Source organism: Barbus barbus (assembly GCF_936440315.1).
Source record: "Barbus barbus genome assembly, chromosome: 18".
Lineage (NCBI taxonomy): Eukaryota > Metazoa > Chordata > Actinopteri > Cypriniformes > Cyprinidae > Barbus > Barbus barbus.
The window spans coordinates 29,116,009-29,130,107 of record NC_136746.1 but is presented as its reverse complement, the minus strand read 5'-3'; the positions used below and the strand labels follow the sequence as shown (position 1 = coordinate 29,130,107).

At 42.6% G+C, this 14,099-nt stretch overlaps 1 protein-coding gene across 3 annotated transcripts in view; it reads right to left on the bottom strand.

Annotated features, from left to right (window-relative positions):
- Positions 1-14,099, bottom strand: part of LOC306884155 (geranylgeranyl pyrophosphate synthase-like) — a 32,424-nt gene that overhangs the window by 15,365 nt on the left and 2,960 nt on the right. Inside the window, exons 2-3 of one of the 3 annotated variants that reach the window (XM_079439855.1) lie at positions 10,834-10,931; positions 932-1,029 (exon numbers count right to left, since the gene is read on the bottom strand). Coding sequence is in view for 1 of the 3 variants with exons in the window: in XM_079439854.1 (XP_079295980.1) it covers positions 10,834-10,906 (73 nt within the window). In the remaining 2 variants the exon portion in view is untranslated. Of the gene's footprint in view, positions 1-931; positions 1,208-10,833; positions 10,932-14,099 lie in introns of those variants that run through there. The other 2 variants (XM_079439854.1, XM_079439856.1) reach the window with 2 other exon arrangements.

Here is a 14,099-nt window from a genome sequence, read left to right as displayed (position 1 = left end):
GGACACAAAAGCCATGAGGAACAAATCAACCCATCACAAATAGTCCTTAACAACATGCGACTCTTACAGAATCTAATGTGTGCTCTTTCACGAATTCCTGTCAGCTTGCAAGAAGCTTCATGAAGTGACAGCAGGAGCAGCTAATAATAGACACATGATATTGTCATTTATTGTGCTGACTGCAGACTTCCTGAATGACTGCTGCTGAGCTCCTGTGACTTACAGGAGGATGATGCTTCTGCCACAGAACAGACAGCTGACATCAAATGTCAAGCACTGACAGCAGCTTCCGGCTCCATAAATCACGGGTTTACAGGCTATAACAATATATCCGGTCACAAAACTGCAACAATATGCATCATGGATAGCTTATTCAGAATGAAAGTTTAGACTGATTTAATTTAGCATCATATTTGATAATCGCACATAAAATGTGGCGAACCCAGAAGGTTTCATGTTGATTATTATTTAACAATGAAAAATTTTAATGCATTATTTGATCAAATTAAACTCTTTTTATAATTTACAAATTTATAAGTTTATTTATATAATATTCGTAATTTACAAATATTTCTAAAATACAATATTATACCAAATATTAAACCCACACATTTGAGCTTTCATTTTCATTATTATTAAATAAAAAAAATGCATTATTTAATAAAAAATTTTATAATTTACAAATTTCTAAAATTATTTATATAATTGTAACAGCACGGCCAGGCTCCCCCGTCACTCAACTCCCAAGATCTGCCTCACCTGACTTCTAATCACGCACACCTGCACCTCGTCATCACCCTCATCACAGACACTTCATAAGCACTCACCCCAGCCACCACAGTTGTCCGATCTCGTTGCTACCTGCCGGACTCTACTCTGAAGCTCTCCAGTCGATGAGTATTACCTCTGATCATTTACCTTGTGTACTAACCTGCTGTTCTCCGTCCCGTCTTCCTCTCAGTCTTCAGACCCGTCTGTGTGTGATCATCTGTCTGGGATCCGACTCCTCTCCGATCACGCTCCACCCGCCTGCTAGGCAGAAAGACCCGATTAGCACTATCACCCAACACCTGCAAGATTCACGACCAAGAAGCTACTCACCTTGTCTCACGATCACCAGCACCCAAGTCCTGTAAATAAAGACACATTATTGCACTTACCTTCTGAGTCCGTCTGCATCTGTGACAGAAGATCGGACCAAGACCGGTAACAACATGAGCACGCCTGATCCCTTCCAAGAGCTAGTCGACTTAGTGAAGAGGCTCCTCACACCAGCTACCACCTCTTCACCACCCCCCGTTCCACTGAATCCACCAGCCATCAGCTCTCCTTCTCCGGTAATGTTCGCCAGTCCCATGGCCAGACCAGCGCCCTACTCAGGTGAACCAGAAGAATGCAATGGTTTCATTTTGCAGTGTAATCTCACTATCGATCTTCACCCACAAATGTTCACCTCAGATAAATCTAAGATAGCGTTCATCATCTCCTCACTCACCGGTCCAGCGCTCAAGTGGGCAGAAACTATTATGTCTCAAGCTGGTCCCGCGACTCACTCCTTCTCCCAGTTTATGAGCCATTTTCGCGAAGTTTTCAGCCACTCACCAGGCGACTCCACAGTTGGCGAACAGCTGTATCGGCTGCGGCAGGGCTCTTTATCCACCCGTGAGTATTCCCTCAAGTTCCGTACCCTCGCGGCTGCGAGCGGATGGAACGAGCCCTCGCTTCTGACTGCCTTCCGCCAGGGCTTAAACCCCTCGGTGCGCTTACAACTTGCAGCTTACGATGACACTTTCGGCCTGGAGAAGTTTATCCAGCTGGCAGTACGCTGCTCTAACAGAATGCGAGCCTGCAGCCCTGAGTCCCACCAGACCAATAACCCCCGCACTACATCCACGCTGCCCTCGTCTGAAAGTAACCCACCTGAGCCTATGATCACTGATTCCTATCACCTCACTCCCGGAGAACGCCGAAGACGTCTACAAGGGGGTTTGTGCCTATATTGTGGAAGCAACTCTCATCTCATCCTGGATTGCCCTCTTCGTCCCTCACAGCTGACGGTGAGTGGACTCCGACCTACCTTCCCGAAGATGCAACCTCTTACCACTCAGGCTCAGCTAATCACCGATTCCTTTTCCCTGTCAGTCACCGTCCTCCTCGACACCGGCTCTTCGGGGAACTTCATCTCTGGTCTCCTCTGCAAGCAGCTCCAGCTCCAGACCATCAACACCGAGACAACTTACCAAATCGAAACCATAACAGGTAAAGCCCTTTCCCGTCGTCTGGTGAAACACTGTGTGGGGCCTTTACTACTACAAGTGGGCAGCCTGCATCAGGAAGAAATTCATTTGCTGGTGATAGAGGAGTCACGGGTGGACATCATCTTGGGTCTCCCCTGGTTCATTCAACATAACCCGACGTTGTCCTGGAGTACCGGTGAGGTTTTAAAATGGGGTAGTTGCTGTTTCCCAAGATGTTTCCCATCATTGCCGTCGCCCACCGCTGAGACCCAAGCTTCACTTCCCCTCTACTCCACCTCCATAGAGAGCCCTGTCGCCCAGCAGTCTGTCGACATCCCAGCCGAATACAGCCAATTTCAGGACGTCTTCTGCCCAAAAAGGGCTTCTCAGCTACCACCGCATCGGCCATGGGACTGTGCAATTGATCTGCTACCGGGTGAGTCAGTACCGCGGGGAAGGATTTATCCTTTGTCACTACCAGAGCAGAAGGCCATGGAGGAGTACATCGAGGAGGCATTGCGACAAGGTTACATCACACCATCTACCTCCCCTGCTGCGTCCAGCTTTTTCTTCGTGGCCAAGAAGGATGGTGGCCTTCGCCCATGCATCGACTACCGTAAGCTCAATGACATCACAGTCAAGTATCGGTACCCTCTTCCTCTTGTCCCTACGGCCCTGGAACAACTCCGCGGCGCAACTATCTTCACCAAGCTGGACCTCCGCAGCGCCTACAATCTCATTCGGATCCGAGAGGGAGACGAGTGGAAGACCGCTTTTGTCACGCCCACCGGCCACTATGAATATAGGGTTATGCCCTATGGACTCGTCAACGCTCCCTCGGTCTTCCAGGGATTCATGAATGAGGTGCTCCGGGAGTACCTCCATCGTTTCGTCATCGTCTATATTGACGATATTTTGATTTACTCCCGGAGCCTGGCCGAACACCGCCAACACGTTGCGGAGGTCCTTCAACAGCTGCGGAGGTTCCATCTCTACCTCAAGGCCGAAAAATGTACCTTTCACCAAACCCGCGTCCACTTCCTGGGCTATATTATAGAAAAGGGTGGTGTCCGCATGGACAGAAAGAAGGTGGAGGCCATCACCTCTTGGCCACAACCGGGTACCATCAAGGAACTGCAACGCTTTCTCGGATTTTCAAATTTCTACCGTCGTTTCATTGCTCAGTACAGTACCATCACCAGCCCTCTCACAGACCTCCTCAAAGGGGGAACCAAAACTCTTGCATGGAACTCCAGCGCCACAACAGCTTTCCTGAACCTAAAGAAAGCCTTCACAACCGCACCACTCCTAGTTCACCCTGACCCGAATCTGCCATTCGTCGTGGAGGTAGATGCCTCCACCACAGGTGTTGGTGCGGTTTTGTCCCAGCAGCAGGGGACGCCTCCCAAGCTCCATCCATGTGCCTTCTTTTCCCGGAAACTCAGCCCGGCGGAGAGGAACTATGATATCGGGAATCGAGAATTGTTAGCTATCAAGCTCGCCCTGGAGGAATGGAGGCACTGGTTGGAAGGGGCCCTTCATCCCTTCCTGGTTCTGACGGACCACAAAAATCTTCAGTACTTGCGTGAGGCCAAACGGCTGAACCCCCGCCAAGCCAGATGGGCTCTATTCTTTACCCGGTTTAACTTCAAGATTTCCTATCGTCCAGGGCCCCGTAATTTGAAAGCAGACGCTCTCTCCCGAGTCCATGCCCCTGAGGAAGGTCCGGAGGAGCCAGAGGGCATTCTGCCGACGGAGATGTTAATCAGTCCCATCCAATGGTCCTCTCCACCAGTCGCCTCAGAGAATCCTCCTGCCAATCCGCCGGGCTGCCCTCCAGATCGCCAGTATGTACCTAGAACTCAACGAACCCCGCTCATCTTCTCGTCGCATACCTCCCTCGGTACTGGCCACCCCGGGGCCAACACCACCCTCTCGCTGCTACAAGATCGCTTCTGGTGGCCCAATATGGCCAGGGACGTACGAAGGTTCGTTCAGGGCTGTCCGGACTGTGCCATCTCCAAAACCTCCCGTCATCTCCCCTCTGGCAAACTCGTTCCACTTCCCACACCTAACCGCCCGTGGTCACACCTAGGAGTGGATTTCATCACCGACCTGCCCGTCTCGGACACTTTCACCTGCATCCTTGTCATCATAGATCGATTTTCCAAGTTCTGCCGCCTAATCCCGCTCACAGGCCTACCCACGGCTCTTCAGACTGCCGAACTACTCTTCAATCATGTATTCCGCCACTATGGCATACCAGAAGATATTGTGTCCGATAGGGGACCCCAGTTCATATCACGTGTTTGGAAGGCCTTCTTCACTCTCCTAGGTGTGACCGTCAGCTTGACATCCGGCTACCATCCGCAGTCTAACGGACAGACTGAACGAAAAATTCAAGAAATCGGCCGTTTCCTAAGAACCTTCTGCCATAGCCACCAGAACTCTTGGAACCAGTTCTTGGGCTGGGCCGAGTACGCGCAGAACTCCCTACGCCAAAGCTCTACAGGTCTTACACCCTTCCAGTGCGTACTCGGCTACCAGCCCCCATTGTTCCCGTGGACGGGTATTCCCTCGGATGTTCCTGCAGTAGACCACTGGTTCCGGGAGAGCGAGAGGGTCTGGGACGCGGCACACCACCAGCTGCAGCAGGCAGTGCGCAGGCAGAAGATCCAAGCCGATGCCCGCCGCGCTGCCACACCCTCCTACCGCCCCGGACAAAAGGTATGGCTGTCCACTCGGGACATCCGCCTGCGCCTGCCTTGCCGGAAATTGAGTCCCAGATTCGTTGGCCCCTTTACCATCCTAGAGCAGATCAACCCAGTAACATACAAACTTCAACTACCCCCTCAGTATAAAATTCACCCTGTTTTTCACGTGTCCCTGCTAAAACCCTTCTACCCTTCTGTCTCCCCAGAGCCTGGTCCGGTCGAGGAACCCCCTCTCCCTCTCATCGTAGACGAAGGCGCCATCTACAGGGTGCGAGAGATCCTACATTCCCGGCGCCGTGGTGGCAGGTTGGAGTACCTTGTAGATTGGGAGGGCTATGGCCCCGAGGAGCGCTCTTGGGTACCCAGAGAGGATGTTCTCGATCCAACCCTTCTGTCGGACTTCCATGCCGCTCACCCGGAGCTCCCAGCCCCACGTGGTCGGGGTAGGCCACCACGACGCCGGGGTCGGCCTTCAGGAGCAGGCCGTGGAGAGGGGGGTACTGTAACAGCACGGCCAGGCTCCCCCGTCACTCAACTCCCAAGATCTGCCTCACCTGACTTCTAATCACGCACACCTGCACCTCGTCATCACCCTCATCACAGACACTTCATAAGCACTCACCCCAGCCACCACAGTTGTCCGATCTCGTTGCTACCTGCCGGACTCTACTCTGAAGCTCTCCAGTCGATGAGTATTACCTCTGATCATTTACCTTGTGTACTAACCTGCTGTTCTCCGTCCCGTCTTCCTCTCAGTCTTCAGACCCGTCTGTGTGTGATCATCTGTCTGGGATCCGACTCCTCTCCGATCACGCTCCACCCGCCTGCTAGGCAGAAAGACCCGATTAGCACTATCACCCAACACCTGCAAGATTCACGACCAAGAAGCTACTCACCTTGTCTCACGATCACCAGCACCCAAGTCCTGTAAATAAAGACACATTATTGCACTTACCTTCTGAGTCCGTCTGCATCTGTGACAATAATATTTATGTTTATAAAATACTATATTGGATCCTGATGTTATGGTAAACCTAGATCACACATTTGAGCTTTCATGTTAATTATTATTAATAAATGAAAAATAAAATGCATTATTTAATCATATATAAATTAGTAATTTACAAATAAACATTGTAAAAAAAAAATACAATATTTATAATGAACAAATAATTATAAAATACAATATTTATGCTTTTTAAATGCATGTCAGGGACAGAGTGAAAGTATATGTTTGTAATATAATTATGCATTTTTAATCATAATTATATATGATTATTATTATAATTTTTAATAATGCATAGGAATTATGAATATTTATGTTCTTGTTAATGAACAGAACCATTTGAACTACTTTGGCTGTTTAAAGTATTGTGAGAGTATTGTATCGCGAGTATCATTGACGGGTGTATCGTTACGCCTCTACTATTTTAAAAACATTCTCTAATACTTAGATCATTAAAACATGTTTACAACCTCATACTAAACTCAAAAGACCACATAAATTATTTACTTTTACCAAATCTTTTGTCACACTGCAGAAAATGGAAAATATTTACAGCATCTAAAATATATATTCAAATTTGGAAAAACAGTTCATGTTTGTCAACAACACAAATATTAATAATTTTTAATCTCTTAAGTCTCATATATATATATATAGCGACAATAACATACATCAAGCAAAACAGATAAAGTTTTATCCAAAAATGAAAATTGTATTTTTTTTCACCCTAATGAATTATTTTTCTTCTGTGGCACAAAAAAAAGATGATATTTTGAACAATGTCATGTGTTTTTTGTATACGATGAAAGTCAGTGGGCATTAATGCTATTTATTTCTCAACATTCAAAACAAGCTTTTGAACGACATGAGGGTAAGTAAATAATGACAGAATGATAATTCTGGGGCAAACTATATCTTTAATGACAAACCAAATCCCATCACCCATAGACAGGCCAAGGTCTGGAATCAGAGAATCCCATTGATAATTGTCACGTGACGTCACACCCTTATAGAAACGCCCCCTGGCGGGCAAAACAAAGCTTTGCTCCACTGACTGCCAGCTATTTTTACGCAGATTGCATCAAGTAATAATGTAGTAAAACGCAGATATTAAAAGGCAAGATTCAGTGGACACCTTATTGGTGATGTATATTTTGTACAGGCAAGAGGATGAAGCCAGAATATAAACGCAATGTGCCAAGTTTCACGTTAAAAGGCTTCCCATATTAAACCATTATAAGGAAAACACTGAACCGTTAAGTGGACTGCGTTCATGTTCCCGGCCTCATCTGCTTGCCTGTGTAACCTGTGCATCATTAATGTGGTGATTACTGAATTTGATCATTTAATAATACTGTTTTAAATATATTAAGGCACTTTAAGTGTTTTTACAACGTTTTGTTGAACGCGTTTATGATTGAAATATTGCCGCGGGTGCATAACATGGATTGCAAATGGCCAAAACTTGCATTTTGTTCAGAAATACCTTTGTTTTATTCTTTTGAGAGGTGACCAAAATATTTGCGGCTGGGAAACAGATGACACGCTTGTGCTGCAGTTCTATGCATGTTTTGTCCTCCAAGTCTTCGAGCCGGTCACGTGACTGAAAACTATCAATATCTGTATTTTCACTTTACTACTTCAAATTAAAGCAGCTTTTTTCAGCTGTTAGTGTTTACTCTTGCCGAAATTGTGGACAGAAACACTGCATAAAAAGTTCTATTCAATTTAAAAGAGTAATCAATATTAATTAAATGAATCCAGCTTAGCGCAGGTCAAAATAAAGTCATGCAAAATGTGGAAGCATTTCAGTATTTCAGCAAGTCATTTTTTTTCATTTAGGACTGCTGCATAATTCTGTCATAAATTTACCGTAGTGCAGTGAACTCGACTCATTTCATTATAAAATCCCACTTCAGCTGCATAAAGCACTTTTCCTACAGCGAAGCCATTCTTAAAATATCATTTAACCTACATTTCAGACAAGACCAAGCCAAGCTATTAATATCCAAGACATTCAGCAACATTAAAGCAAAAATACACTCAAAAATGAAAACTTATTCTCATGTTGTCCCAAACCCTATAAGGCCCTTAATGGTTTAGCTCCTGCGTACCTAACTAGTCTTCTACCACGCTACAATCCAACCCGCTCCCTAAGGTCGCAAAACTCTGCACTTTTGGTAGTAACTAGGATAGCAAAGTCCACCAAAGGAGGTAGAGCCTTTTCACATTTGGCTCCCAAACTCTGGAATAGCCTTCCTGATAACGTTCGGGGTTCAGACACACTCTCTCTGTTTAAATCTAGATTAAAGACACATCTCTTTAGCCAAGCATACACATAATGCATCTTATAATCTTGTACTGCAGTTATATCTGATCAAATGCACATTATTATTATTCTTTAGCTTGGGTTGAACAAATCATTTTTGCTTGGTTGGAACAGCAGCTACGCTAATTATGTCTCTATTTGTTTCGGTTTCTTCAAAAAGAACATTATTTTGTGCATTTGGTGTAATGCAAGGTGTTTATGTGGTTTAAGTTTCAAAAAACACATTTTCCACATACTGTACATTATTGTTGCTCCTCTATGCTCTGCCTTTCTGAAACGTGTCGATTTTTACAAAGCTCATCGTACTGAGAAGCGAGGCCTGCTCTGATTGGCCAGCTAACCAGTGCGTTGTGATTGGCCAAATACCTCTAGCGTGAGACAGAAATGTTACGCTCCTCACCGTATTGTGATTCTGTGTATGCGTGACGAGACTAAAACAATAAAACCCATTATAAACGAGGCATTTGTTGAATCCATTGGGGACATAATTACTGATTACAATGACACAGACTGTCTTTTTACACGTCGCGTTGCATCAAGCCGCGTAAACATTAGCATGTCTGCATTTGTGATCGGAGAAACGAGAAACAACAAGCACTACTCTACACTGCTCAAAACTCACGTTTGAATAGTCAGTAGCAGAAACATACTTACAGGCTGTGAGTCAGAAGCGCCAGACTGTCCTTGCAAAGTTGGAATTGCCCCACTTTATAGAAACAGCCTTTGTCCACAGCTGGCATTGTAGGCTACTCTCGCAGGTTCAGGAAACAGTTCTCCGTAAAATGCGCTGCACACACTCTAATATTTGATCTGTTCTGGAACAGTGTTGTAAATAAAACTTAACCACTGATTTCTAGTTGTGTCCTCTTTTGGAAGCCCAAACAAAGTACTTTCACTTTCACAACAAAACACAGCGTCTCCAGGACATGGCGCCGGCGGCAGCAACAACACTACAGCCAGAATAACAGTTACACCTTCTTTCCCTGCATATCTTCCCACACCGTGACATAGACATGTGGGGGCGTGTTTAAATGAGCCATTTTAGGGGGGCGTGGCAGAGTCTTAACTTTTATAAAGAATATCTCTTTGGTTTTGAGACTTTAGTGCAACTTCAGGGATTTCATCTATGCACAAACAGCTTGCAACACTCCGAAGAGAAAGGAAAACTTGAAAATCGCATCATATGACCCCTTTAAAAGATCTGAGATGACCGAACACCTGAGAAGAGATGATGCCAACCCCTCAGAGGATCTCAGATGATGCCAAACCTTAAACAACACACAGAACTACTAAAGTTTGCTATAAGTTTGATTGTAACATTGCTGTTAATAGTGTTTACAATCTAATCTTGTTAATGTCTTAATCTACAATGTTAATCTTCTGTTTGATTACATCATTAACTGATTTTTACTGTACATTTCTGCCATATGGACATCAGCTTGACAGGCACCACTGATAAGCTACTACTAAATATCTTGTAGAAACATTTGCCGTTGCTAGGAAACGCTTATTTTGTTTACTAGGATGAGAGTTGCTGTAATCGCGTTTGGTCTCGTACTGTATCGTGTATCTTGTCAGTGTGTGCACTTGCTTGGCCATTTGTAGTTGATAAACAGGAAAGTGGGTCCAGCTGAATTGAAATGATCATTTGTTAGATTGGTATAATAAAGGTTATTATACCGCGGCAGCGGTCGCGGCAGTCGTCGTGTGAAGCCCTCTTAGTGTGAAGACCAAAGAGTGTAAAGACCATCGACTCTACCGTGCGACTCCACCGGGCAGGGACACCGCCAAGGGATAGTAGTAGCTTTTTATTTAATTTTTTCATTGATATGTTTATTATTGAAATGTTGTTGTTATATGCATGTGTTAATTTTATTTAATTTCTTTATTTTCTTAAATATGTGGGTAGATAGTATTTATAGAGTTGTAACTTTTTAGTTTTAGTTACTTTTTCTTATTTGTAAGTCGCTTTGGACAAAAGCGTCTGCTAAATGACAAAAGTAAGTAAAGTAAGTAAAAACATAATTTCCTGTAAAGATGCTTTGCAACGATTTGTATCGTGAAAAGCACTATACAAATAAACTTGAATTGAATACTTACTACTTTAGACACAAAACAGTAAAGGGAAAATAAATAAATTTTATATTATATTATATATTTTTTCATACAATGACAGCTCATGGTGACCACGGTTATATTAGTTATACTCAATAAACCATAACAAATGTTCATCCACTATATTTCAAATCTTCTGAAGTGCACAGAAATATAGTTCTAGCTGTCTAACTGCTTTCGACTTGTTCTTCATTTCACATATTCAAAATAGCTTACATTTTGTGTCAAACTATCAAATAACAACCTAAAATTCAGTCTGTTTCTGTTCCAAAGTGAAGATTTTGTCAGTTTTTCCTCATGTTCCACAGAAGAGAGTCTCAGTTTCATGACGTGAGTAAATTAATTTGTATTTTGTGTGATTTATTCCTTCAGCAACACTGTACTGTACATGCAGCTAAAAATATATGCGTAATGCCCTACAGATGCTCTCACCTGGCAGCTGTAACAAGTACTTGTACGGTTCCAGAAGAATCCTTTCAGAAGTTGCTCTTTCGTCGCCATCCATCCCCCCGTTTCTACAAAGAAACCTGCTGAGAGAGAAGAAGAGAGTGAGAGTAAAAACACAGCCTCCACAGAAGGTGACAGCTCAGTATTTTTTCTTGTATCTAAACGCTCGACGCATTCGTGCCGCAGCGGCTTCTAACAGCCAATTATTCCTGGCCGAGTTGTCATTAATTTGATTTGCTTTACTTCCTGGGAAACTGCTAACATTATGCATGCGGTGTTGGGACGCTTTGGGGTTTTCCCACAGTAAGCAGGGCTTCATTTGTTCCAGAACAAGTGGAACTTATTTTAGTGAACCTCAATTTAATTTACTTTTGAAAGAGATGTATTATGTTTCATGAAATGTAATATCCTACACATTTTATTATGTAAATATATAGTCAAATGTAATTTATTTACAAAGCTGAATTTCCAGCATCATTACTCCAGGCTTCAGTGTCACATGATCTTCAGAAATCATTCTAATATACTGATTTCAGAATCAGAAAGAGCTTTATCAGCTTTATTTGATGCTCAACGTAGCACAATGTTTTCGTGGAAACAGTGATGTTAATTTGAATATAGAATCTTTTGTAACATTACGAATGTCTTTGATTAATTGAATGCATCATTGCTCAAAAGTTTTTCAAAACAAAAACATTTGTAGTAGAATATTTACATATAGATTCAGTTGAATATTTTGATCTAAGGAATTAAACCTTAAATTCCTGAAATTATTTGTTTATTCTGATTATGACTAAAATGTAACTATTAATTGAATACCGGTGTGTTCTATTGCTGTTGCTGCCATTGTATAAAAGCAATATCCATGGTTAAAAATCACTAATATATCAAGTGGCTTATCGCTTAATTACTCATTGTTTTGAATGAATAATCCTATATGGTGACCAGATAAATTGCTGCTATTTAAACCATCAGGTGTTTAATTGTCATGCCTATTTAATCACTGTATGATTAAAGGACAATCAAAATGAACACTTTTATTAGTTGGATTATCTGTAAATCATTCTGATCAATATTTACAAACTCAAAAAATGAGCAGAACATCAGCTGCAGTAATGCAATTCTTAATTTCAGAGTAAATGTAACTGGGTCATTTCCTTCAATGAGATATATCTCAGCAGCTGGAGTGACACAAAACAATAGATGAGCGCTTACGCAACAATGGGAACAATTTATTATAGCATGTCGCTGTCATGGAAGCACAGCACTGGACTCATAACCAATTTCATGGACACAACAGCAACATGATTCTGCAGTCGCATCCCATCACTCAAACAGACACGGTCGTCTCTTCTGGGCCTGTTTAGGGCCAAGACAGATCCAAACGGGAAACAACAACCATGACCGGGGTTTTCAATGAAGCTTGTTTCTGCCACGGGATAAAAAAAAAAAAAATGTAATTGCGAGACTTTAATTGTACAATTCTGACATTTTCTAGCAATTCTCATTTAAAACTCAAGAAACGAGAAAAGTACGTTTAGATTCGTCAGAATGGTGCGTTTATATCTTGAAATTCTGAATTTTCTTCTCAGATTTGCAAGCTTATATTTCGCAATTGATCGGTTTTCCCAGTTTATCGGCCATACTGATAAATAAAAAATGTCCGTGTTGTGTCCGTCGCCTGAGCAGCTGACCAGCTCAAGTACAAGAGCCTCTAGAGGCAAATCACTGACACTGCATGCTGTTTGTTTTGACACCTGACACTACAGTATGTGTTTTCATATCATTATAAAGTAATTAATGTTAACTAGATGCAGCATTAATAGGGAAAAAAACACCAACAGAATGTTTGCCGTCAAAGCTCCCTGCTAAAAAAAAAACAATAGAAGCCCAATAGAAACCATCACAGAAATGCCAATGGTTTCCATTAAAATACCATTATAAACCATTAGCTTTTTCAAGTAAAACCATTACAAAATTCCTTTTTGTAGTGCGTTTTGGGCATTTTTCCAATAGGATTTAACATCCCACCAATAGAAGCCATCACATACCAGTAGACACCATTATAGTTTCCATTAAAACCAATACAATTCCCATTATAACCATTAAATCCATTACATTTTCTATTGTGTTTGGGGCAGGGTTCTATAGTTTTTTTTAGCAGCTAGCTGAGAAGACGCTAAAACTCGTAGCACCAAGCTGTTAACACAATGGGTCTCATTCTTGTATGAGCACGCTTTCCTGTAGCTCAAATAGTAGAGCATGGCGCTAGCAACGCCAAGGTCATGGGTTCGATTCCCAGGGAAAGCAAGAGCTGATAAAATGTAAAAACTGTAACTTGAATGCAATGCAAGTCGCTTCGGATAAAAGCGTCTGCTAAATGCATAAATGTAAATGCATTCACTAATAATTGCGTAGATTTGCGTACACATTTGAACTTCTCACGAAAACTTGCTGTGAGAAATGGGCCATTTCTCCTGTGCGGCATGAGTTCAGCGTAGCGCTTCAGATACAAAGCGATTTGCGATACACTGGCCAGAGCAAAGTAGACAGAGTTTTCAAAACTACTACTTTGAATGTAAATCTTTCGGTCTAGGAGACAATTGTTCCTACCATGCGATGTCTTACTCTAGAATAACTCCGTATGGACCGTACAATACATGCTTATTTTGCAGTTGCATATTTACTTTGCAGTTCACCACATTACAAAACTGTTATAACGGTATTCATAACATCGCATTTTCGACAACAACAGAGCTTTGATTCAGTAGTGGAGGAGGCTAGAGGTGGAAAAATGGCTTGTAAAAATGCCAACTTTGCACAAGCCATTGAAACGAATGGATTTCATAACGCAGCGATTTCTGCGTCCTGTGTGAAAGCAGCTTTATTCACAACATATGGTATACACATGAATTTGTTTTTAACCTCGTCCTGATGTTGGTGAATTTGGAGTAGGGATGGAACGATTACCGGTTCCCCATGGTTAGTATTACCGTTTCATATTTTAATTATCATTAAAACCGTATCCGATTACTGTGATTTGAACAACTCACGATAAATAAATGCTGGCCAGCATAAAGCAAAGTTTAAATAACATGCAGAATAAAGCAAGTTTCGTTTTGTGTCAAAACATGGTGGGAGGTTTTAAAAGAGTGCTTAGGGAATTATACAAATTAATTAATTATATGAATGCATCTCTGAAGGTTCTGGCTGTCTTCAGAAAAGATTTGATGTTATTGTTTTCATTTTCA